The sequence below is a fragment of the Alligator mississippiensis genome, chromosome 1 (assembly GCF_030867095.1).
Source record: "Alligator mississippiensis isolate rAllMis1 chromosome 1, rAllMis1, whole genome shotgun sequence".
In the NCBI taxonomy this organism is placed as follows: domain Eukaryota; kingdom Metazoa; phylum Chordata; order Crocodylia; family Alligatoridae; genus Alligator; species Alligator mississippiensis.
In genome coordinates, this window is record NC_081824.1 from 389,898,569 (window position 1) to 389,925,419 (window position 26,851).

The 26,851-nt window shown below is 42.7% G+C and overlaps 1 protein-coding gene across 4 annotated transcripts in view; it reads right to left on the reverse strand.

The window, feature by feature from the left end:
- Positions 1–1,867: 1,867 nt before the first annotated feature.
- Positions 1,868–26,851, reverse strand: part of PIBF1 (progesterone immunomodulatory binding factor 1) — a 190,580-nt gene continuing 165,596 nt past the window's right edge. For 2 of the 4 annotated variants that reach the window (XM_006278351.4, XM_059721480.1), the window contains exons 17-18: positions 6,024–6,203; positions 1,868–2,193 (exon numbers count right to left, since the gene is read on the reverse strand). In XM_006278351.4, the coding sequence (XP_006278413.1) occupies positions 2,137–2,193; positions 6,024–6,203 (237 nt within the window). In that variant the 3' untranslated portion in view covers positions 1,868–2,136. Of the gene's footprint in view, positions 2,194–6,023; positions 6,204–17,242; positions 18,259–18,341; positions 18,427–26,851 lie in introns of those variants that run through there. The other 2 variants (XM_019488572.2, XM_019488573.2) reach the window with 2 other exon arrangements.

A 26,851-nucleotide genomic window follows, 5' to 3' on the forward strand; every position in this document is an offset into this window, starting at 1 on the left:
TAGTGTACCGGAAATGCAATTGAACCTTTTCATCATATGGAAGGGAAAACATTTAATTAATTTCTGCTTTAGGCAATGTCAGCTTTGAATTGTTGTATTCTAGTGACATTTACCTTTTACATAAAAAGTGAGGAAGGTCTGCTCCCAGAGAATTAGTTTGAGCTTTCACATCTAATGAAGAGGTATAAGAAATGCAGAAGTATTTAATCTAGAACAGTCTCTTCCAACTGAAAAAATGTACAAACGAATCAGGAAAATCTATGAATTGGAAGTGTACATCATCTGTATATTTTAAACACTGATTAAGGTTCCAAATTTCAAGACAGAATAACAGAGCTGGTTGCAGGTTTTCTGAAAAAACATGGTTTTGTATCAGAAAATGCCAATATGTCAAAATAAAAATGTTTTGCAAAAAATACCTCACTTCCAAAGATATTTCACTGGAAACCTGTATAGTTGTCTGTCTGCATGCCTGGCAGGCTGCCAGGGAGACCAGATTCTTAGGGCCTCTTAGCTCCTGGGAAACAGGAATGTTTTGGTGTTTCCTAACAAAATAATGCAGACTTTTCGTTCTATAGTTTTCGTTTTTTTCTTCTTCACTGAACTGCAAGTTAATTTTCCTAGTAATAAAAGTACCAAGGCAAAACCATCAAAATTTACACATGTCACTGAGGTAACCTTCTAAAATGTCTATCCATTCAAGAAAATATACTTCTACATTAATACAACTGATTGTGCTCTGTAAAAGGTAAACCTTCTCCTCCCTGCCCCAAAACCCTACATTTTGACATGAGTGGCATTTCTTGTATAGCAGCTGGTAACAGGTAAAACTGGTGCCATTATTTTGAAAGAAGCTACTTAAAAACATTACCAAAATTTTAAAATTTGTAGAATCCAATTGATAATTTTCCAATAACTCATATCTTTCTAGATAACTCAGTATGGTGACAACTTAGCAGTTAAAGCAATAGACCACGAATTATTTAAATAGCAATTTAGGTATTAGAGACATACTTCCTCATGACCAGGGATCCCCAACTTTTGGGTTAAAAATAGTAACTCAAAATCCACATTTTTTCCATGATCAAAATGAAACACCACTAATACGTACATACATAAATACATACGTATATAGTGGTATAGTAATGTTTCATTTTGATTACAGAAAAATCTGGATTTTGGGTTACTTTTTAAATCCAAAATAGGGGATTTTTTTTTAATCAGAGAAAACCAGGATCCCTGCTAATGACAGAGAACAAATTCAATAGTGTAAAATAACATAAAAAGAAATTGGCTTATTGACCTTGGGAAACAAACATCTATAGTGAAAATACCGCTTATTCATGGTAACAAAGTTCTGATTTGGGGATGTGCTTTAACCTTCTGAAAAGAAGGCAGCAGTGTTTGGCCTTCAAATGATTTATCACACAAGATATGCAGTTTTATTACATGTACAAATTTTGGCATAAAAGTGAAGAGTAAAACAAGCTTACTTTGTACAGAATTTAACTCAGCGATGAAAAAATTCCTCAGATGACACTAGAATGCTTTTCTGACCTTTTGTACTAACTAAACCTCACCTGTCTTCCTACTTGCTTTTACTGTCTAAATAATAACAGAGTTTATTTTGTTACTAGAAAATGTTTTAACTAGTTTTAATGAAGGCCTAAACTTTTGCCTTTTGAATTGATTTCATTCTTAGGAAGTGGAAGTCTGGTACTACTTCATAACTGTTTCTTAAGATTCTAGAAACCAGAACAATTACAGGAATGAGGCATGAAACCCAGTTTCCAAGAAAAACAATATAGCAAAGCTGAAATACACATTAATTTGAATTTTCTCAATAAGAAACTCTTCAGTAGCCAGATTGTATACACATAACATGTTAGCATTTATTATTTTGAATTTAAATGTATTAATAGTAAAAACATGACAATTACTTTAATCTTTCCATTGGACATATTTAATAGTAATGTTAAAATACACTATATAAACCACAATACAGATATAAAAAATACAGCTGAAAATGCATCATTTATTTGTGCAGCAAAGAGGACATGATTATGATCACAGCTTCATTCTTCAAAGAAAAAATCTTAAACTAATAAATTGTTGTTAAAATCCTTAGGAAAAAAGTTATGGTGCTGTTTTCTGTTTTAGTTTCCTGTACCAGTCAGGTGCTTCTTTATTTGTCTGTAAAATAAAGAATACTTTAGTTGTGAGGGAAAACATGAAGTCTACATAACTCTCCTTTTACCTGCCATTCATAATAGCGATGTATTGTTCTATTTAAATTAATTTAAATTATTAAACTATATTCAAACCTGTATTATTAGTGTATGTGGCATAACGGCCTCTATATCTAAGTTGTTAAAATAAAGTTTCATGTTATGACCCAAATTATTGAATTATGTTTAAAAAATCTTTATCAAGATGAAAAAGACATGTGAACTCCACAGCTGAGGAATTAGTATTGTAATGCCACCTCATTTTCAATTTAACAAGGGGATGGTAACTTAGTACAAAGTGGTATGCCACAATTTGCAAATGGAAATACAGAATTTTAAAAATTAAAGAAGAACAAGGTTTTTCCAACATTCCAGTAGCATCAAGTACATTTAATTGTTGGAGATGTCTGTGAATTAGCTTCCCTCACACTCTCAGTCTTGTGGGTTTACCTGTCACCCATTCATGACTGCTTAATATTCCTGTGGCAACTTCAGCAACTGCTTGCACAGACAATTAATACAAAGGAAGTGGGAGAGGTACAAGTAATGAATCATCCCCTCTTCAACTGAACTAGCAAGGACTTCATCCCACCAACACAGATCTAGAGAACAAACAGTGGTATGGATATGGACCCTTCAAAGGCAGAAAAGAATCTGCTCTCTGTCCCTGATGCTCCCAAGCTCCAGGGCAGAACATTTTCAACAGATGAGGGATAAATATAATTACTACTAAGAAAATCTCTCTTAAATCAACCTCATGGCCTCAACAGGATAGAGGCATGTGTTAGGTTTCTTACAAAATTCATTTAGGATTTAATACTTGTTAAAGAATTCCTGTAAGGGAAATCATTAGGTAACAGTTCCAGCCAAAGAAATGGGAGACAATATTGAAACAGCATGTACTTTCATTGCAGCTGTTAATTATATGGCTTGTAAATTTAATCAGAAATGAAATACTTAGAAAAATATTAAGACTGGTAGGAAAACACATTTACTGCTGCTACAGCTCAATTTATGAAACTCCACCCCCACCTTTCCACCAAGAAAAAAAGTCTCTTAATCTGTCCAATACTTTTCAGAAAATGGGAAAATAATTTAAGGCAATGAACTGGGAGTTAAGACTTCTGTATGCTGTTCCCAGCTCTCTGAAAGAAACAGTAAAAGTGTGCAAACCACTTATCTTTGGTGCCTCTATTTATCTAGCTGAAAATGGGGTGAATGGCTATCTCCAAGGGCTGTTGTGAGGTTTCATGTGAAATATATTAATCAATTTGAATGAAAAGGCACTACAGAAAATGTAAGGATTCATTATGCCCTGATAATATTTCTCTTCTGTTCCCTTCCCCGAGCTATTTCATTTTTACCTCAATGAGTGGAATTGTAAATCTTTTAGAAGCTATAAAACGATGTAAGTTGAGGTAGATCTCACTCACTTTTGTGCTTAAGAGTCTAATACAATATGTATGGGCCTCAGCCTATCTGGAAATATCACCCTAAAGATACAATTGTTCCTAAAGATCACAGGATCTAGGAAAGCAGAGCTGGAAGGGACCTCACTTATAACTGAGAAACTAAGTCTGTCTTTGAAGCTGAAGCTTGCACTGGGTTGAATAAATGAGTATTGTGACTCAACGTCTGCTGCCCTTGAAATAAATCCTCCACGCTCACCAGTCCATTTCATGTTAAAATGGTCCATTATCACCTCTCAAGATCAATTCTTTGAGATGTGCTAGCAGTGCAACACCTTTGGTACATCCACATATAAAACTATTATTGTGTTATTTGCACTACCACAGTGCCTAGCAGTTCCAGTCACAGAACAGCCTCAGATCAAAACGACAGCCCCTGCTTCTGCAAGTTTACAATCTTAGCATAAGATAAGAGAACACATATGGTAAAGCAAGGAGAGCACACGGAAAGATGAGATAATATAGGTCAGTATGACAGGCAAGCATCTTAGCACTTCAGTTACCTAATGGCTGTCAAATTCTTGTAAGCATCAAGGCAAAGGAAGGATTTGAGGAGGTTTTAGAGATGTTTACAGGGAGTTCCTCGTGCGAGTGATACCGACCTCTTGCAAGAGGAGATGGGAATACCTCCCAAACAGAATTTTTTTAAAATAGTTTTATATAGAAAAAATATTTTAAGGTTTTACATTTAATACTAAACTGCTAATCTATATCTTAGCCACCCAAACTAAGGGAGAAGAACCCAGCCAGCCTGCAGACCCTAAAGAGCTGCAAGCCTCCCTGGGCAGGCGTCACCTTAAGGTGATGCTGAAGGACGATGTTTAGCAGAGTGATGGAGGGTCTTTTGATTGTTACCCTGTTATGATTATTATTTTATTTCAATTTTGTGTTTGTTGGCAAGAGGTGGAAAATTTGTGGGTTTTGGGGGAAAGCCATAGACACTTGGTAGGAGAGAGGGGTGTGGGCTTGTGAGGGAGGAGGCAGGCATCTATTCTGGATGTGAGGCAAGGGAGTGGGAATGGGTGGGCAGGTGGCAAGGGGAGATTAGGAAGAGGTTTCTGTATGCAGAGTGTGGGCCGGGAAGCTTAGCTGGGATGGGTCAGAGGATTTGCTCTCCTCGGTAATAGGCAGGGAAGCTGGAGTTGCGGAGGTGGGGAAGTTTTAGTTTTAGGGTGTTGACTGGGGAGTCTGCTGTTCCTTATCTTGTGGACTAGTTGTCTGTTAATACTGAGCCAGTGGTGCTCAACTAACAACCTGTGGACCAGATCTGGTCACTGAAGTGACTGGATCCAGACAGCATGAGGCATCAGTGCTGCTCTGGGGTAGGAGCTCAGGACTGGGCTGCAGGAATGGAGGGGGAAGTGCTGTGCAGAACATGGAAAGAGCACTAGAGGCTGCCAGAGGCCTGCTAAGGTGCCCAGTTAAGGATGCTGGGGCTGGAGGGTGCTCAGCACTGATCTGGGGCGTGTGCTCCTTGTGTGTCCCAAGTGAGCCTGGCCCATTTCTTCCTCTCTGAGTCCAGGGTCACTAAGTGATCCTGGTTTTTACACCAGCTCCATCTCTGCTTGGCACACGGGGGTTGGGTTTCCTGGGCCACTGCTGCTCTGTCCCCTTGTGAAGGTGACCTGGGAGCTGCTGCCAACACTACTTGGGACAGCTCTATGCTGGGGGAGACTGTCATTAATGGCTCTGCTACCTGTGTCACAGGGCAGAGACTGGGGGTGCTGCAGGCTCTGACCAGTGTCCTTGGGCTCTGATAAGCCTGAATCCAGAGGCTGCAGGTAATGGGGGACTCTGCAGAACAGCTAGGAGCCAGCTCCCTTGACCTCACCTCCATAACCAAGGCAGTAGCTGCCAAGAACCCAGCCCAGCTAAACAACTTGGAACAGGCCACCTCCCTCCTGCCCTCCTCACCTGGAGGAGAGTGGTGACCCATGGTGTAGCTGAGCAGCAAGTACCTGGTCCCCTGCTCTCAAATGTTGAACACCATTGCAATAAGCTGCTTTCAGATTTTCTGGATAGGACAGAATCTAAGTCTAAACAACAAAAACAGTAACACTGCTCCCACCAACATAATAATAGTAATGATAATATTTTTTTTAAACTCTTAATTACTAAGCAGCTTTAGACCTAGAAGGGTTCAAGTTTCTGGTGTGGCAACGTGAGATCAACTGAGGGAGCGGAATGAGAATCTTGTCTGATTATTTCTTCAGAAAGACAAACATGCACGTTCATACATATAAAAGCAGGGAGGGTTTTTTTTAAATAAGAAGAATAACACTATGAACAAAAGGCCTAGATCACTTATTTAATTTATTGTACTTACAAATAATGTTGGTTTGGGCATAAATACATTTTCTTCCCCATGTTCTGATGGCAACTTTACAGGAGAGTTTGATTTGTGCTTTGCAGTTGAACTTTTTACATTGTTATGGAACTGAGGGAAATTCTCCCCATAGTGTTTACCATACAGACTAATAAGAACTTGCTTCATTACTGCTAATTCCTGTAGAAAGATTAAAAAAAAAATGCTAAGTTATTCAATAAGACTACAGTAACCTACTAAAATGATTACCTATTAATGCATTTCTGTTCACCAAACCAAAATTGATGGATTGCTAACTCTATAATCAGTTAAACAGTTTACTAATTAGGAACTACTAAAAAGAGCAACAAGGTAAAAAGCCACAGAAGATTTATACAAATAGAATATCATAATGTCTAAGTGGCACAAGAGAAAGTATTTACAGTGCATTAAGGATCCCACTTATCTCTTTTTTCATTTAAGCTGCCATTAATTTAAAACAATTCTTTTAGAAATACTTTTTGTAAAGCAAAGAGACTTACAGAATCCAATTTGAAGGGCTAAGACAAGTTGTGCTCAGAGGGTTAGAGTACATGTCTTCTAAATGCAGATATAAAAAATCCCCACCAAACAAATATATGTCTTTAGACAAAACAATCAACTGATAAAAGCAGCTTAGGACAGACTAAAGCAAAAAGCAGGAACAGGATCATGATCTGTGGAATGAAAAAGTAACAACTGAAAAAAAGAAACAGTGAAATGTAGAAATGAAGGAAATATAGCAGTAAGAAGGATGCATATTGACCTAGATATTTTAATACATTGCTAAGTAAGCAATTTGTAAAAATTAAAAACACCATTCTTACTTAACTGAAGAAACAGATTTTTTAAGACATACAGTAAACTCTAATCTGTTACTCTCTTTGGCTGTCTCCTTGCATCTCCCGTTTCCTGTTAATATTTCTTCATTTTTAATGGATGCTATTATAATACAATGTTTCATAAATTTTTTCTTCTAAAATGGTCCTTCAGCACCTGTTTTGCACTCCATCTTGTTACTATTTGTGAATTATTATGGCTGACCAGAACTGCGAAGTCAGTGCAACTATCATTCAGAAGACAGCTCAAAACAATCTCACATATTTTTTTAACTCATAAGGTTTTATTTTTGTAATTATTGTTTTCAATAATTTCAACAGCAGCATTTTTAATGCTTACATGCATCTAATTGCTTAGCCAAAACAATGTAATTGATGTTTACAGCTGTGCGCCAAAAACAAGCGACACAGTTATTATAGGTTATAAACGATTACTTCTTAATACAGCACTCTTCTATTTAATTAATAAACTGGCACTAACTAACTCAGTTATATGAATGAAACCCCACTACTATACAGACCAAACAACTTCATGCAGTGTACAAACTGTTCTTGTGTCTAGGTCATTTAATATTAACTATTTGCATAATTCAGCCATGTGTGGTGGCATGTTAAAACAGCTCAACTGCAGAGCAGCTGTTTAAAAGGACTGCATAGTGGATGCCAGCATGTTGTTGAAAGTTGTAAACTCTGCAAAGATGTTGCCAAAGTGATACATAGACAGAATTTCTTGATGAAAATAACTCAGGCAAGTATATTACAAATACATGCTCCAGCACTGGAGATTTAAGTCACACGTAAGCAATGTTTTGACATTAGCAAGTGGTATTCATATAACTAAATCTTGAATTGGATTATGTGGATAAAAATGTTACAGTGTTTGGCGTTGTGCCTAAAAACAGGGCAAAATCTAAGAATTTTCACTCAGATTTGATGAAGAGTTCAGTTTCAGACCCAAACTAGTTCAAGTCCAACAAACACTTATATGACTAAGTAGCTTAAAGTTTTGCTTTGGAAATCCTTACTGGGAGGCAAAACTGGCAGGGCAGAAGTCTGTGTGGTTTCCTGAGTTGGGATGTTAGCTCTGGAGTTTTACACAGCTCTGAGCATCTACCTTGGTAGTGGAATACTTAGATGGACAAATGTGGCTAGAATTGTGATGTGACTGCTTTGCACAACACAAATGATGTGAAGAAACCAGACTGGAGTTGAGAATTTTTTCAGTTAGGGTGGCCAAAATCTGGAACCAACTTCCCAGGGAAGTGGTCCTCGCCCCTACCTTGGGCAAATTCAAGAGGAGGTTGGATGATCACCTGTCTGGGGTCTTGTGAACCCAGTATTTATTCCTGCCAGTGGTAGGGGGTCAGGCTAGATGATCTGTTCAGGTCCCTCCTGACCCTAGCTACTATGAAACTATGAAACTATTTGTCCTACAATTTACATATTAACTTAGAATAGCATCCAAATTTATTATGGGAGCATAGCTAAGATAACACTAACATCTACCCACAAAATTGGACTATATAATCTCTCTGTTTGAAACCTTAATGCTTACCAGAGCGCCCCAAGGGATGACAAGATCGAACAGTCACAAACTCCACTGTGACCGATTCAGGCTGGACATAAGAAAGAACTTCTTCATTGTCCCAGCCCCCAAGGTTTGGAATAGACTGCCGCCGGAGGTGGTTCAAGCACCCACTTGAATGCCTTCATGACTCATTTGGATGCTTATCTTGCTGGGATCCTATGATCCTGCTGACTTCCTGCCCCTGGGGCAGAGGGCTGGATTCGATGATCCTCCGGGGTCCCTTCCAGCCCAAATGTCTATGAAGTTTATGAAAGCTATGAAATTTAGCCTGAAAAGTCCTCCAGTGAGAAATATTCTTCTCCTAAATCTGTTACTTGATGGTCATACAGTCATAGAGAAGTAGGGCTGGAAACGACATCAGAGCCTAACCCCTGCCTGAGGCAGAATCATCCCTATCTTACCCATCCCATACAACCATAATCTAAACTCTACATGACTACCCTTAACCCTGACACAACACAGACCTAACACCTAACTTCTCACAGGTAAAGAAGGGGTACCACAGCAGCTAATGTCCTGCTTCTATAAAATGTTGTCAATATACATGCAAGATCCTGGGCAGAGGACTACACCCCCTGCTATAGAGGAAGGCAAAAGCCCTGACCGGTCCATACCAATCTGATCATGGGGTAAAATTCCTTCCTGATCCCAAATATAGTGATTGGTCTGACCCTGCTAACTCTGTTGATTTCACTGGAGATTATTTTTGTTTCCATCGGTATAACTAAAGTGTCTGATTTTGGCCCATTAACTTTTCAGAAGATTTACCTTTTCTGAGAAAATGTCTGTTCTGGAAATGTGGCAGGATCACCTATCTTTCCTTGCATTCATGTACTTTAAATAAAGAATTCTGAAATCCAAAACCATACAACCTGATATCTTGGTCTTAAGAAAATCTTTGAATTTTAAACTTAAAGGGTGTGGACAGACATAACATTTGAACCACTGACCTGATTGGGAACCATTTCACAATTGTCCCTGGACAGAAATATCCAAACATACAGTGCTAGGGATTCTCAGTAGAATGCACAATTTGAAGGGACTGAACTGCTGCTAAAATGCCACTAATGGTTGGTAGGGTACTTAGGCCAACATGCGTTCCAGGGAGCAGTGCCCAGAATTGCCCAGGGATTCCTTTAGAAGAGAAGGATGACCTGCAGGGTGTTGGAGTGGAGCGTTTGCCTGATCCTGGGTGTCTATGTGTATCCCTGCTTGTGGTTCTCAGGGGCTGGGTGCTCTCTGGTGGACCCCCAAGAATTCCTCAGCTTTTCCAACCATTCAAGTACCTTGCATTTTCAGCAGCTGCATAGAGATAGGTCTAACCTGCTAGGCAGGGTTGGCCACAAGGTCTGCTTATTGCAGAGATCCTAGGATGCCTGCAAAAGCATCAGAGGGCTAGAGAGAGAGGCTTGTGGCTCAAAAAAAAAGAGCAGGATTATGTGGGACATGGGAGAGGATGAGCAGGGCCTTGAAGAGAAAGAAAGGGGCATTAACAATTAATAGTTAATGGGCTAATTCAATTCATATTGAGCAAGGAATTGATAGCTATTCTGTTCTATTAAGTGCCCATAGTGTAATGGCTGTTCCCTCCCAATAAATACCCAGCAATTAACAGGTGTTTATCATGACAGGCACAACCACCCACCCACCCACCACAAGCAGGAGGCTACGAAGATCCTCCCTACTTCCCTCAGAACCGGGCTACCCTCCCACCCCAAATAAGGACCCCTAACAGGGAACTGAAACTGCCACAGGAGCTTTCTGCTTCCCCACCCCTGCTGACTGTGGTCTCCACAGACAATTAAACTGTGGGCAGTACAGTCCTGGTTGCATTCCAGAGCAGCCCCATTGTCTTGAATGGGTTTGAAGGGGTGAGGAGTGGTGCAGTTTGTGATACCTGGAGGACCAACGAGGCACTAGGCACTACGTCTTCACATAACACAGAACTGGTTCAAGGAGAGCTGGCTCAGAATAGTATTTGATTTTCTTGGTGTGATTTTGAAATGTCCCAGGAAGTTTAAATCAGTTGAAAGTGGCTTGTGCATCTCTTGGGGTATACAGAACATCTAAATACACTTTAAGTGTTATGTCTGTCCACATCCAAAGAATTAATCCTTTTTAATTTAGATTGACTGATACAGACTCTGGTCCTTGTTACATGTTGCACTTTGAGCTGCTCAAACGTTGATCAGTGTTAGTGCTAGCTTGAGTTTGGAGGAGTCACACTTAAGGCTAAAAACCTTCTCTGACTGTCTCTGACTTGCACAGCTGTGACTTGCCACTAGAAGGCTGGCAAGCAGGGGCCTCACTAGGAGCTACAGCTGTGAGTTGCCACTACAGGGCTGGTGAGCCAGAACAGGCTTCTATCCCTGCTCTAGGTAGCGAGGGGTGAGAAATGGGTTGCAGGGGGTGGTGGTGGCAGGGTTAGGACAAGGGGACAGAACTATGAAGCTGGGAGGCAGAGAGTTAATAGGGTGGGGGTGGGTAACAAAATGGCAGGTGGAAAGGAAATGTGGGGTGGGGGAAGGGTGACAAAATGAAAAAAGTCAGCTATTGAAGGACAAAAAATAAGAAATAAAACAGAAGAATTTATAACAAAATAAAGAGAAGTAAATTAAAGAAGGTCTCATGTTTTAATAAATTGGTATTTGGGATGGGATGGGGTGGGGAGGGGAGGCAGGAGTGCTGAGGGCAAGTACTTTTGGGGGAGCTACTGCCCTTGCCCCAGGAAGGAAACCTCAGTTCATGGGGACCCAATCCAGCTCCCTACCTTGTTCCTTCCCCCATTTCCCCTAGACCTGTTCATGCCCTGCAAACTAGCGAGGTGGCATGTGTTCTGCAGGCAGTTTGCATAGGGTTACACCCCTGCGAGTGAGAACAGCACACCATGAGGGGCAAATGGGGGATTTGGCTTGGTGCCAGAACTGCTCCCTGGGCAGTAGATTTTGGGGAGTGGAAATGTTGTCCACAAAGAACAGGGAGGTGGGGAGGAGACACGCCATCCTGGGATGCTGGAACTGCAACTTGGGTGGTTCATCTGTGGGGAATGGTCACACATTACTGGAACAGGAGCTGGATCAGACAGAAACCTGTCCTGGAGTGGTGTAACTTGAAGCCACCTATAGTCTGCTTAAAACTAGTTTCAGGTGTTAATGTATGGACAATCCAGGGGTTAAGAACTCCAGGAACTGCCTAAAATTAATGTGCAACAAGGCCCTCTGTAAAAACAAATCAAATGTGGTGCTCAGATCCATCACTAATTTCTGTTATCTGATGTTGTTAATCTGCTTCCATGACTCACCAGCTCTGCTCATTACAGAGATCCTAGGATGTCTGCAAAAGCATTGGAGGGCTAGAGAGGGAGCTCTGTGGCTCAAAAAAGAGCAAGGCTATGTGGGACAGGACAGGGTAAACAGGGCCTTGGAGAGAAAGGAAGGGGAATTAATACAAACGTGCATAGGACTGGGAAGAAAAAGGCTCATGTGTTGGTTGGTAACAGATATGTTTTGGACTGGGCGTAACCTGAACCAGGGTGTAAAGTTTTTACAGGAGATCCTGGGGTGAGGGGCTCATTGCCTTCTCCATCACGGGTGTCAGCATTTAAATTGCTTCCTCACAGCTACTGTGTTGACTGATATACCAATGCTGTGCAGACCCCTGTAAGTATCAGTTCCTCCGTGGAGGTGTTTAGCTCCTCTAGCACTGGATCTCATACTAAGTAAAAAAAAAAAAAAAAAAGGTGTGAAATGAGCATCACTATATTGCAGGGGTAGGCAAACCCTAGCACGGGTGCCAGAGTGTGACACGCAAAGGCCACACTTTGCTTGGCAAGTGTGCCTCAGGGCAGATGGCAGGGAATAGGCCAGGGCTACGCTGCCACAACAAGAATTGGGTTCCTCACAGCTCCCCCACCATCCACCCCTGGCAAGCCAACATCTTACAACGTTGAGGTTGCAGGTGTTTTTGGCACTTTACACAAAATCGTTGCTGACCCCTGCTATATTGGGACATCAGACTGAAGGGCTATTCCTGACACTGCTGCCTTGGTGTAACAGGTAAAAAAAGCCAGTAATTCCATGGGGGGAAGGGGAGTACTATGAATAATAATGTTTCTCCCTATGCCATGCTACTCGCACAGTTCTAGTTCCACAAGCCAGAACCACTTAAACAAAATCTTCTCCTCACACAAGTCCTTCAACATGCATGATTACCCCCACCATGCCTTCCCCATCCGTTTTCAGCCTCTGGCTTGCCATACATTCCTACCAACTTCTTCACTGAAATGTATTATGCAGCACCACAGGAAAACACATAGGTAAGCCACATATTTATAATGGAGAGAGTATAGGGAATCAGAGCTGCATTAGGGCTGTATGAGGTCAAGAGATGTGGAATTTGTCTTGTGAAGAGCTCAAGGTGAAGAAGTTGTAGCGTCGATTATCACAGGAAAACAAAGGGGTAAGGAAGAGAAGAGTGATACAGAGGGATTGTGTTATGGATTGTAAGTAGGGTGGTCGAGGTCAGAAATGGGAGAGGAGTTCAATTTTGCAGGGGGCACATCACTATTGACAGGAGGTACACTGATACATTGGTTCAATATCAGATCAGTACTGACGTAAAGAAAATTGGCTATATCGGAAATCGGCCCAATGGGCACAGCCACAGCACAGCACTCAGGCAGCAAGCACAGCCCAGCAGTGTGGACAGATGCCTCCAGTTGGTAAGTCCGTTGTGGTGACTGACCCCCCAAACTCGCAGTGAGGAAGTAGGCAGGGGCAGGCACTTCCCAGCTGGGGTGGGGTGCAGAATGGAGGCACGGTTTGTTGCGGGGGGGGGAAACTCCTGCTGCTGCACACATCCCGGGAGGGCAGGGGCGGGGGGGCATGTGCCCCCGGATCTGCACCGGGTGAACAGGTAGGCTGGAGCTGGGCTCTTCTCACTAGGGGTTGGGCTTGGAGCGGGGGCTATGGAGGGGGCTGCAGCCACCCCAAATTTTGCTGTAGCTCCCTCCCAGCGCCACCGCTGCCTGTCTGCCTGGCGCAGCCCCAGCTCTTTATGGTTCAACCCCTGCCTCCCCCCACACAGGTTGCAGGATAGAGGTGCAGCTCACTGGGGGAGCAGTTTCATCCCAGCGCTGCTGCTGCTGCACACCCAGCGCAGCCCCAGCTCTTCCCAGCGTGTAGGGGCAGGCAGGGGTTGAGCTGGGAAGAGCTGGGGCTGCACTGGTCCTGTGGCAGCAGTGGCACTGGGAGGGAGCTGCAGTGAAAACTGGGGTTGCTGCAGCCCCCTCCGTAGCCCCCACTCTGAGCCCAGTCCTTGGCAAGAAGAGCCCAGCTGTAGCTCGCAGCTGCAGCCCACCTGCTCACCCCATGTAGATCCGGGGGGGCACACGCCTCCTCCCCACCCTCCCAGGGTGCAAGCAGTGGTGGAAACCCACCCCGAACCATGCCTCCATCCCATGCCCCACCTTGCCCCAGGTGGGCATCACCTGCCCCCTCCCTCACCATGGGGGGGCGGTGGTTGATCTGCCCCCACTTCCCCTTCCACAATGGATTTACCAGCTGGAGGCAGCTCTCCACGTTATATTGGAAATCGGATTGATATCAGCCGATACGCCTCCTTAAAAACTGGATATCGGTATTTGCCCAAAAATCTCTATCGGTGCATTCCTACTATTGATAGCTAGCCATGTGGAAGACTAAACAGTGCTGATATGCACTTAATGGCAAACCTGAAATATTTCCTTGCTAGAACACTTGGTCAACTTTCAATTAAGGATTCCACACCAACACAAATACTAAAATGTAAGGAAGTGAACTATTAAAATAATTTGACCCTCCCTTTTATACCACTCAGAAATTTCTCTTTTCAGCTTCCATGTCATCCTTTCTATTTTTCTCACTCTCATTTAAATAACCTGTATGTCATCTTGGCTACATTTCTTTCTTCTTTTTTTTTTTTTTACATTTAAAAATGAATCTTGATTTTAGACCAGGTACTAACATCATAGATCACTGATTCATGTAAGTTTTCATAGACTAAAAAGGCCCCATAGCTAAAAGCAATCTGATACCCCACTTTACCTAAACCAGTACAAAAATCAGTATGGAAAATATACCATGCAATTTATAAACACCACAATCAACTCAATAAGGCTAAAATTCTTGTACATATAACCACTAATAAGTCAGAGTGTAAGGGTGTCTACTGTTGGTTCAGAATGAGTATGGAGGTAAATAGAGGGATATTGGTGGAAGGGAGGTAGCTGCAGTTAAGAAAACAGATGGAGGAATGCATTGATAATAGGGTTTGAATGCTTTATTTGTGTTCTTCTTTGCATTTTGTCAGCAATGGACTCTAGTAGCCTTAATTAAAAAAATAGCAAAAGTATTTTTGCGTGTAAATTAATAAATATAGATGCAGTCTTTTTTTTAAATTAGGTGTGTCGTTTACTAGGATTACCATATATCTGGGTTTTCCCGGATCGATTTTTAAAAATAAGAGCAAATGTCTGCGTTTTCTGCTCTCCCCGGCTGGTGTTTAGAGCTGGGAGCAGCGGGCAAGGTGACTGGCTGCTGGGGGTCATGTGCTCCCTGCACGGGCTCTGGCAAGCTAGGTAAAAGTGAGTGAGAGAGAGAGAGAGCGTGCACGCACAATGTGGGAGCTGCTTGGGCAGCAGGGCTGGAGGGTAGGAGTCTGTGGGTCAGGAGTGAGGGGCATCAGCAGAGCTGGGGGGCAGAGGCTGCAGGTTCAGAGTGCAGGACACCAGCAGCATTGGGGGGCAGGGGGCTTCAGGTCATGAGTGAGGGGCACCAACAGGGCTGGGAAGGGGGCAGGGGCTGCAGGTCAGGAGTGAAGGGCACCAGCAGGGCTGGCAGAAGGCTGTGGATTAGGAGTGAGGGGCATGGGGGGATGGGACGGGTGACTGTGGGTTGGGTGTGCAGGGCAGGGGCTGCAGGTCAGAAGCGAGGGGCACTAGCAAGGGGTGGAGGGCAGGGTACTGCTGTTCGGGAGTGAGTGAGGGGCACTGGCAGGGCTGGGGTCAGTGGATCCGGAGTGAGGGGCATGAGCAAGGCTGGGGAGGTGAGGGGCAACAGAATGGGCAGGGGCAGGGCATCAGCATGTCACTGCCCACCCCCCACCATCATACCCCTGCCCTGCCCCCTCCTCCAACAGATGTCCTTTTTTTTTGGACTTGGAAATATGGTAACCCTACATTTACAGCAATCATAGGATCACAGGAAAATAGGGCTAGAAGGGACTTCATGAGGTCATCTAGTCCAGCCCTCTGCTCAAGGTAGTGACAATACAGAGAAGCATCTGTATAACCTTCTTTTGAAAATTTCCAGCCTCTCTAGGCAGGCTATTCCAGTGGCTGACCAACACCATGGTCAGAAAGTTCTTCCTAATGTCCAACCTAAATTTCCTCTGTTGCATTTCAAAGCCTTTGCTCCTAGTCCTGTCTCCTACAGTCACAAAGAAAAATCTCTTAAAATCCACTTCATAGCCTGCCCTTCTGATATCTGAAGACGGTTCTCAAATTCCCCATCTTTCCTCCAGACTAAATAATCTCAGTTCTTTCACACTTTCTTCGTGAGTCATTTCCCAGGCCTCTAATAATTTTTGTCACTCTGCTGGGCACTCTGTGCACTACTTCTAATTTGTCCACATCTTTTCTGAAGTGAGGTCCCTTCCGTTTCCCTGAAGCTTCCTTCATAACATCTGATGAAGTAAGATATGGCTTATGGAAATTTATGCCTCTCTGAATTAGTTAGTGTATAAGGTTCCAGTCTGCCCTGCCTTTTGCCTGACTTCACACTAACATGGCTAACTACTGGTCTCTCTATTTGCAAGTAACATTCCTGTTGATACAAGCCAGTATGCCGTTGGCACACTGTTGGTTCATATTCAGCCTACGATCCACTGTAACCCCTAGGTTCTTTTCTGCAGTACTGGAGCCTAGCCAGTCTATATTTGTGCATGCAGTTATTCTATCACAAGTGCAGGACTTTGCACTTATCCTTATTGAATTTCATGCGATTGATATTGTACAATTTCTCAAGTTTATTCAAGCTGATTCTGGATCTTTCACAGTATCTGAAGCTCTACCCAACTTGGGCTCATCTGCAAATTTGATAAGCATGCTCTCAATCTAGTTGTCCAAATAATTTATGAAGATGTTAAACAATACCAGACCCATGAAAAGCCCCTGAGGAACCTCACTTGATACCACCTAGACACTGAGCCATTGAGGACTACTCATTGAACAGTGATCCATCAAGTTGTGTAATCTACCTTACAGTACTTTTGTCTAGTATTTCCTTAGTTAGTTAATGATAATGTTGTGGGAGACAGTGTCAAAAGCCTTGCTAAAGTCTAGGGGTATCACATCCCATGCTCTCTCCCCCCAAGCTGAATTAGACAAAGCACATACTCCTTTATATCATTAGGTTATTGATATAAACCTACTATTAAGATACTCAAATACAATGTTTCTTAAAATGCTATATTATAATTAATTTAGGATCAAATGCTAAACACAGGTGCTGTTAGCGTTGAATTCCTATTGCCTTCAAAACATTTTGCGTATTCAGTGTTGAAAATACTAGCTTCTAAAACTGTTACAAACTACTAAATTGATAAAGCATCTAAGGATTTTTAAAGGTAATATGAAAAAGCTATATATCATTTGCGTACTCATGTTTCAATAGCACTTGCAATTATAGCAATGGTAAATTTTGATTCTGAGCAAATGAAAACAAGAGCCCCATACATAATTCTTAATTGTTTTTATTTAAACTGTTTATAATGGCTAATTGACACAGAACATAAAAGCATGAGGAATGGATATGTTCAGTCCACAAATAGATAAAAACTGATTCTCCCAGCTAAATAAACTATCTTTGATCATAGAGGGTCATTTATAGATGGTTAAGTGCAATTATAGGACAGGAAAGAACAAATGAATGGGTAGCCTTACATTTTTAAATGTAAAATATGGCTTAATTTCTGTAATTGATTTAGGTGCATATCAATGTGGTCTGTGTATCCTTAATATTGCTTAAATGTCACATATCGGCAACGCTTATTACATTTCTCAAATTCAGTGGCTATGAGAGATTCAAAATTAGTATGTTATTTCAGATCTTCATATGATCAAACAAAACTAAAGAGAACTTACCAATGTAGAAGTAACATTGTAAAAAATGAATGCTGTTCTATCAAACAAATAACTGAAAAAAGGCATTTGCCAAAGCAAAGAAGAAAGTGACAATTTTTTATCTTTTCAATGCAAGTCCAAATGCTACAATAACCTTTGTTCTTACTATCTCTCTTAAATAATTATAATCTACACATGAGGAAAATCCTTCCTTTTGTACTCAAGAGTTTGCCAATTTAAAAAAAATGAGCGTTTAGGAAGCAAATGCAAAATAGTAGTCCAAAGAAAACCAAACAACCTTTAAACAACAATTACACAAAATTTCAAGAATATTTTGAATCCTCAAATACTTCCTGTAAAATGCTCTTAAAAGGACTTTTTCAGACAAAAGGTAAGGGGGGAGGGAAAGTCTTCTAAAGTGCTGGACTGCAAAGAATATGTACTCAAAGTAAAATTCTTTTCAAAGCAGTGGAGTTTTTTAGTTTGGAGTGCCAATTATCTGTGTAGCATGCCCAGTTTCATCAGGGAAGCAGTCACTGGATGATGTGCTGGTGCCCTTCTGGCTCCTCTCTCATGTAGCCAGGCACTGTAACAACACCCAGGTAATCACCTTCTAAAGCTCAAGTGACCCTAACAAAAACACGATAAATGAATCTGTTACCTGAGGTAACTGTGACAGTTTGGAGAACATATTCTGTCAAATTATACATTACTTTGTTTTGCTGATTGCATCCTTAAGTGTAGATTTGACCCGTCACACTGCGTGCAGCAGGCTATGCCTGGGAAATCGGATTGACACTGAAAAGAAAAATGGGTTGGCTTCTAGTAAAACCACTGACTTTTAATGATTTCCTTTCCTGACACCCCCTCAACCACCACCCCAGGGGAGGGAAGAAGAATGTAGAATGAAAAATCCCCAGTGGAAGAGAGAACAAGAGTACAAGCTTATATGCAAGGAAGCCAGTCCATCATCAGAAACAGAAGACAAAACTGGAAAAGTAGTTGCATGGGGGAACAGAGGGGATTTTGCTTTCCATTAGGATATTGACCAAGATTCAGTGATTTTCAGGGTAGAGAAATGCTGTCAGTTTTTTCCCCACCTTAGAACTGTAACTCAGCTGTGTTAAGAATAACATGTGCTAATTTAAGAAGTTTCTTTGTGAAACTTAATGGTGTTCCTTGTAGTTTCATTGCCTTGTGACACCAGCAGGATTAAACTGTAAATCAGAGTGGCCAGAGTGAATTAGAGCTAGTCCAGGAGAATCTAAAGGGGCGGTGAAGGGGACAACTCTCAACACTGCCCTTGGGCCAAGGGCGACTGAACTCAAGTCCTTCTCTCATGGAAGGGGCCAGTCAGAGGAAGTAACTTCAGAGCAGAGCTAGAAACAGACACTGGCCTCTGCCCCAATTTATCTGTTGGGGTAGCATGTGGGAGCTAAAGGTTATGCTTGAGTATAGCAGGCCTGCAACTATGCACTAGAAGGATTCATTTAAATTACTGTCTATGCAAATACATGGTGGGCAGAACTCGCAGACCACAGGATTCAACTGTAATGAAAAACATATTCACAGTAATCTAACCCTCTGTTACGGGTAACAATAGTTAGGAATGTGCCATAAGTCCCCAAAGAACAGATTAAAAAAGGGAACAGTAAAGAATAGAAAAGCATTACTATATTTCCTCACACATGACCCCAAATAAGACACACCCCTTGATTTTGGAAGGCTGAATGTAGAAAAAAAGATTTTTCCAGAGTCATGGCCTAATGCATACAGTAGCTCAATTGCTCTGAGTCAGCTCAATTGCTGCTTTAGGCACAAGCTACAGTGGGCGAATTTACACATGCACTGATGTGGAGCGATAAACTCCAGCGCTTATTGCTTCTGGGTGCCACATTTACATATGCACCCAGGACTGCAGCACACTGAGCTGTGTTGGAGAAGTCTGGATGGCAAGGGGGCCAGGGTGTCAGGCTGGGGCTGCTCTGACATGGCTTGACATGCTGCAGAGGGTCTGGCTGGAGCATGATGGTGCACCAGTGTGGGGCTAGCCAGCAAGTAGCCCCCACACTGAAGGACCCTCATGCCTCCGCCAGCTGCATCAGTATCTACACACTTGGTGCTGCAAAGTAAAGCACACTGCAGCAGGGTAGTACTTGTGTTTACAAGTACTACCCGCTGTGGAGTTTATTAGTTTCCTGTGGCCTAATAGGGCTGCATGTGTAGATGCTGAGACATTTACTGAGGAGCTAATTAGTCAGCTCCACAATAAACGTTTCATGTAGATGTACCCAGTGTTAACTCTTTCACAGTCCCCAAGGAATTGGTAGCAGCTTTTGGGTGCTCAACCAGTAGCTATTGCCAATTTTTCAGCAGCTGTTAGAGGGTTAACACTACATTCTAGTCCTTTTGTTTGCTGGGCTAGCAAAATGGGATCCGTTTTTGCAGCCACTGGAGCACGGTGTGTCCATGCTTCTATTCCTCTATGTTTCTACTCCAGAGAAGAGAAATCAGCTTCTACACTTACAACACCTGCCCCAAATCTCGAGGGCTTTTTCTTTTGGGGGCGGGGGAGAGAGGGGCAGTGTATGTGACATGCAAATAAAAGTGGTATAAAGGAATGGTTGACATGAATGCCCTATGACTAAAAGCAACATCCAAATACACTATGCTCATTTAACAATTTTTAGTAAAGATGGGTTATGCAGCATGAGATTATCCTGAAGTTGAACGTTTTGGATTTAGCATCTGAATGTACATGGGAGGTCTTAGAGAAGTGTGTCTTGACTGCCAATACTGCCTCTTGGGTGAGGGGGGATTTAGCTCTGAAAGAGGAGCTATCAGTAACTATTGGCTTATTATATAGAGTTTCATAACCTGGCATTCCATTAGAGCCAACGTTTGGTAGATATATGGATACATGACTAGTAGGCAGAAGGGAAGATAAAGGGAGCCTTTTCCTTCTGAGAAAGGAGTGCTGTGGTCCCTTCTGTATCTCCATAATGATCCTGAAATAAGAGTGGAATGATGAGTGAAAGATGAGTCCTTATTGTATCAAGGTTTGGAGAAAGGAAAAAAAGAACATCTTTCCTTTAAAAGTAGGCCTTACTCAGGCACTGTAGCACCACCTCTACTCAAATAGAGCGTGTTGATTCTTCTCTTATGCAGGGTACTGACATCTTCACAATTAGTGGCTTTCCTCACAACACCTTCAACCTATCTGGCCAGTGTAATTCAGCCCCAAAAGGCATCACTAACCAAAATAATCTGATATTGGCTGCATGGTAGACAAAAAATGTTATGTATGTGGTCAACATATCTCAAAGAATTCAAAACTCCGTGTGTGCAATTAGCAAATATGGTCATTATTTAAATATTTCATTCAGAGGATAGTATTTTCAACACAGTTAGCTCCCTTAATATTGAACTATATCACAATTTCAAAACTCAGCAGGAAATCTGAGAGACCTGAACACATGGTATTACGTGTGCACTGGGTGTGGGGGGATATGAGTTTTGCAGGAGCGGGTTGGGGGGGAAGTAGGGTGTGTGGGCAGGTGTGGGGTTTGAAGGGGGGCTGCCACATGCCCGCTCCTGTCCCCCCGCAAAGCACACAGCCCCAGGCACTGGCAGCAGCAGCCAGGCGATCTGTCAGGGCTATGGCCTGCTTGCCGATACAGCCCTGTGGGCGCACATTGCCACCTCACACTCACAACGAACGGGCCCGGCCCAACTTGATCGTGCCTGGCCCACTTTGCTAGTGCGCATCTTTGGACAGGAGCAGTGGGTGGTAGCAGGAACCATCCTGTTCCTGTCCAGAGGCACGCTACCAGGCTAAGTCAGGTCGGGCTGGCTTAGCACAGGTATAAAGGAATGGCTGACGCTACAGCGCTGCCTGACCTGGATTTCCAGGTATCAAATTTAGAGCACACACTGCAAATATGCAGTGCAGGGGACATTTTTTTGTTCCCAGTATTTTTCTTGCAGCACCTCAAACTGCTTTGAGATGCTGCAAGAGGCACGTATGCACTTGTCTGGATGCGTCCGTTAAGTACAAATTATTGTGTAGCAGAAAGCCCCCGTTTCCTCTTGCCTGCATTTGCTCTCCCCTCTTTGGATATGTTTCTCTTTTTCTACCTTTTCTTCCTTCCTCTCTCTTTCACTTTAAGATAAGGAATTGTATTTTAAAATTTGTATGTGTGCATTTTGTATCTCCCCTTGTAGTTTGGTATTTTTATCTATTTGTGTGCCATGGCATTTGTAGCTTATATTTTATACTCTTCACCTTTCAACTAAATGTGTTTTAGTAAGTTATACATTGTAACATTGTTAACAAAGGCAGGAATCAAACTGCTCTTCCCTGTATCAGGCTGGCCTCTGAAAGAATGAGTGAATCAGTGATTGAATGTGTAACATGGAAGCAGGCAGCAATTATCACCTGGAAGCTGAACTCAATAGAAGACAGTGTAACAACCGGGAAATCTCTATACCTCACTGATCAAGGGCTAGAAGCCCTGGCCTGACTTAATCAACACCAGAGACCAACTTTTGGGCTGAATATCTCCAGATCGACCACTCCCAGAGCCCTATTCTAAATTCATCAACGGACTCCCAAACCTGCACGTACATGCGGACGACCCCTGGGGCTGACAGATGCTGTCCAGTAGCCAACGAGGGGGGGGAAGTCCCACGAGGGTCAATGACCCCTGGATTGGGCAAACCAGAAAACTGGGGAGTCACCAAAGTCTGCCAGGGACAGATAAAAGGCAGTGAAAAGTGACCCTCAGTGGCGCCCTCTTGATCTCCAACTCGACCAGACCTGTCCAGCCAGAAGGACCAGCCGGCGACCCCCTTCTGGAAGATAACACCACACTGAAAGAAGCCTCAACGACAGACTCCAGCGCTTGTAGGATAGGTATACCTGACTCTGTAGTCTGCTACTGTGTGTGCATGTGTGTGCATGTGTGTGTGTGGACCAGCCCCAAGGTTTATGATTACAGTGTTTCAATCCGCCTAATAAACTAGAATTTTAAGGATCCCGAGTTGGACATTTGTAGCCAACAATTGATTATATGGTATTACTTCTTCCAGCAGAGTAACTCAAACTTAGTTTGATTCACCCTATTTTTAGTATTTGATGAGTATTAAGTTTTGTTTATATTTGTTGATATTCAAATACTATAATAAAGACCAGGAAAATAAAAATAAATTTTATACAGCTGGAAAACCAGCACAATTGATTGGAAGATTCATATCTGACATGGGAAAAATGAATAAAAGTAATATAATTTAAATATATGAAATGTCTTACTGCCAATGATTTCTTGCTTAAATTCCTGTTTTTTTAACCTAACCTAGTCCTGCCTTAAGTACATTATTTAAAATGAGGATGCCAGTTCAGTCTTGTATTCCAAATAAATTAGTTGAAATTTGCCTACATTTTGTGAAACAGCTTTTTTAACATATTGTATTTATACTATTTATATCAACTGACCTTATTATAAAACTTGATTTTTTAGTATCGTTAAAGCTGTAATTGCTGAATGGCAAACAATATTGTTTGAAGAATTTGTATTAAAGCTAACAAACTATTCAGAACTGTACAACTCCAAGAAAAGAATGAATGTACCCAACTGTTAAATTCTTCATCTACCTAAAATTCAGTAGTATTTAGTATTAAGAATTTAATCAAACCCTCATATCTACCAAACATATAACAAAAATAAGAAATACTGCTTAAAACACTAATTTTCCCAGTAAAACGAGAACTAAAAACTTCTCTGCAATCATTTAGAAATGTTAATGTCACTTGTTTCTCCAAGCTTTAAGCTGAGAATAGCTTGAGGGCTTACTTGTGATGCAGAAATGTCCCTGTAATCTACTGAGAAAACATGCAGAACATTAATAGAAAATAGAATCTTGGAATATAAACGTAGCATAAGAAAAATGATAATTACTCTGTGGCTTAACATTTAAAGAGAGAGCTAAGCATTGTACATCAGCAGATTTTTTATATGAAACAAGTTACAACACATAGATGACGAGGAAGTAATTCACTTAGAGAACACAACATTTTGAAATCACCATGTACTCGCTTCTAAACAAAAAAAGAAAGCAGCAGGGCTGGAGACAGTCTGTCTGAAGGCACCTGTTCCCAGTTCCTTTTTCCCAATCCCTGTGGATACCCTTCCAGCTTCCCTTTCCCAAAACTGAACTTATTGCCTTTCCTCTTTGGCTCCAGTGCTTTTGTGAGACCTCCTGTATGAATGTCTCTCCAATTCTCTTTGCAGATAACAGCTCCCCTCCCATGAGGGCTCACCAGGTCCAGTGCAATGCAGTGGTTCTTTGGCAAGCCTACTATTTTCCTTCAGCCTAAATTGCTTATGGTTAAAACATTATTAAGCCATACATTAAATGTGTGATTAATATGCAATATCATTCTTGACCCGAGTGTCAGTAACGAGAGAGAATAAGTCTATATGGAATCAGGGGATTCACAGACAAGGGAGCATAGCAGAAGAATGGAAACACACAGATGAAACTAAGCAGTACTTGTGAATAGGTCAAAGGGATTTGGGGGTAGGAGACTTGGTGAGAAATTCCTATTTCCCTTAAAGGGACAAAAAAGGTAAGAGCAACTAGCAGTTTCTTCCATCCCATGAAAAGAAAAGTTACGATTGGATGCAGGGAAAGACAGCTAGAAGATATCACGAAGAGCAAACAGGGATGCTGCTGAGCCTCTGGCATGGAATGCTTACATAGGGATACAGAAGTCTAACAGGCCTTGGAAAGTACACTACAGGCTGATGAACATGTTGGTAAAGATGAAGTCTCTGAGCTACTTATGTGTACAAGATTCATCAGTCAAGAAACTTCTGAATGATGTTTAGGAACCACAAATTCTTTGATAACTGAGACAATCATATTAAAAATAGCCCATGAGAGGCAAGGATTTCTGTGGGTGGTATCTTTTACTGAACCAACTGCGTGGTTGGGATACACTTAGACAAGCTTTTGAATGCAATGCATATCTTAACAGAGCTCATGCAAGCTTGTTTTAACTATAATGCAGGAAGCTATCTGCATTTATGTATTAGTCATCTATTGGCCCAAGTTACATTGCCAACTTTTAACCTTCATTTCAACTTCCCCTCCCATTTCTTTTGTCCCTCTCTCTATTCATATCTTGCTTTCTATAAAATGCTTTCACAGCATCAGTCCTCTCGCTCATGCTACCTCACCCTCTACTTCTCTGGACTGAAAAAAGAAAAAGAACCCCAAACTATTATATACCAACAGCTCTAATTCCTTAGATGAGTACCGCTTTCTCCTTCATCTAAGAAGCAATGGCTCCTAGGATAGGCTATTAAGAGTGGCTCCTCTTCTTGATTTCCAATTACTTCGGCAACAGCCTAGATGCATCTGCAAATTTCTGAAGTGAAGGAGGAGCCAGCACAATATGATCAATCAGAACTCTAGGACCATCAATAGATGCTCCAAAGACCAAAAGCAAGAAAGTGCACGTGCGGCAGGCTGAATATTAAGGCCCCAGGCACACAATTCATTTAGTGGCTCTGTGCGTGAAAGGAGATGCGATTATTGGCATCAGATCCCAATAATGCCACTACTGCTTGCCAATGCAGAGGAAACCCTGGCTCCCCCTGTATGGGCAAGCTGAAAGCTGGGTGCCTGCAAGCCGGGTCAACAATCAGTTGATTCAGGCCTGTCCAGACAGTAGTGGCTGGGATGCCAGGGAGCATAGACGCTTGATGAGCGGACAACCTTTGGCTTCCCCCATTAGGGACTTACTGAACCACGCAGCTTTGGCTGGGCAGCCTGGCCAGTAATACCTGGTACAGGGTTAAAGTCTTCAGAGGGGAAAGCCCTTCAGTGCCCCCCACCCCAGCCTCCAGCCAGGGCCAACACTCAGCTGATTGTTAATACCAGGGACCTTCCAGACCCCAGGACTGACAATCAGCTGCCATGCCCTGGCCACACGTTAAACTGAAGTCGCCATAAAAACCAGCCATAAAAATGTTCTACATTATATGTGGAACACTTTTATGGCTCTGTAACAGAGAGATTAATGTTTCTATTATTTTAAGGGGAAAAAATTGTGGTAGCCAAATGCCAGGTAGTGGAATAAAGATCAGCTGGAAAGTAGGCAGCTGAGGAGTCCTGTTCCCTAGGCAAACAGCTACACATTAAGGAGAAATGGAACACCTGCAGTCAGTCAAGGGAATATTGCTCAGAGCAAGCTAGCTGCAGACTAAGAGTGCGTAGTACAGGGGTAGCGCTGCGTTCATTTGGAAACAAACAGTTAAAAATACTATTTTCTTGGCTATTTCAAAACATAAGCTGGAGTTCCAGGTCATTTTAAACAATTGTAGGCTACCAGATTAAATGGTGGCTGTACCAACTGGTGTTTGCCACCAACTGCAGACCTAGAATGCCTGTACATGAGTGTGGAGCCTGCTCTGATGCACTGTAATTATAGCACGTTGCAGCACACTTGATTAATCTGGAGCTAGAGTAGATAACTGCTAGGGGTGCTCTGATAGAGAATTTTTGGGCTGATACCAATGGCCAATTTGTAATGAGCCATATTGACCGATACTGATCTGATTCCGATATGCAGCTGGGCAGCATGGAGAGTGGTGTCTGGCTGGCAAGTCTGTTGTGGGGGAAGGGGCAAAGAGGGAGGGAAGGAATGTGGGGGGGCAGATCGAGGCCCCCACGGTGAAGGAGGGGGTGGGGCTGGGGAAGGGGCAGGCACTGCACAGCTGGGGCGGAGCAGGGAATGGAGCTACAAGTGGCTTATCCAGAGTGGCTCATCCGGAGGGCACAGGGGGGCGTGAGGGGCTCTCCCACTGCTGTGCACACTCCAGAAGGGCATAGGGGGCATTTACCTCCAGGTCTGTGTGTGGGGTGACGGCAGGCTGCTGCTGAGGGTTGGGGCCAGGGTGGTGCTAGGCCCTTCCCAGTGTGGGGACTGGGCTGGTGCTGTGCTTGGGGCGGGATGCAGCAGTGCTGGGGTGGGGGCTACGGCAAATTTTGGGGTGGTTGCAGCCCCCCCCATAGACCCCTTCCCAGTTCCACCCACCCCAAGCGTAGCCCCGACCCAACCCCCCCCCCCCAAGAACAGCCTGGCACAGCCCTGCTTGCAGCCTGCAGTGACAGCCCATCCTTGCTCCATGTGCAGATCTGGGGGCACACACCTCCC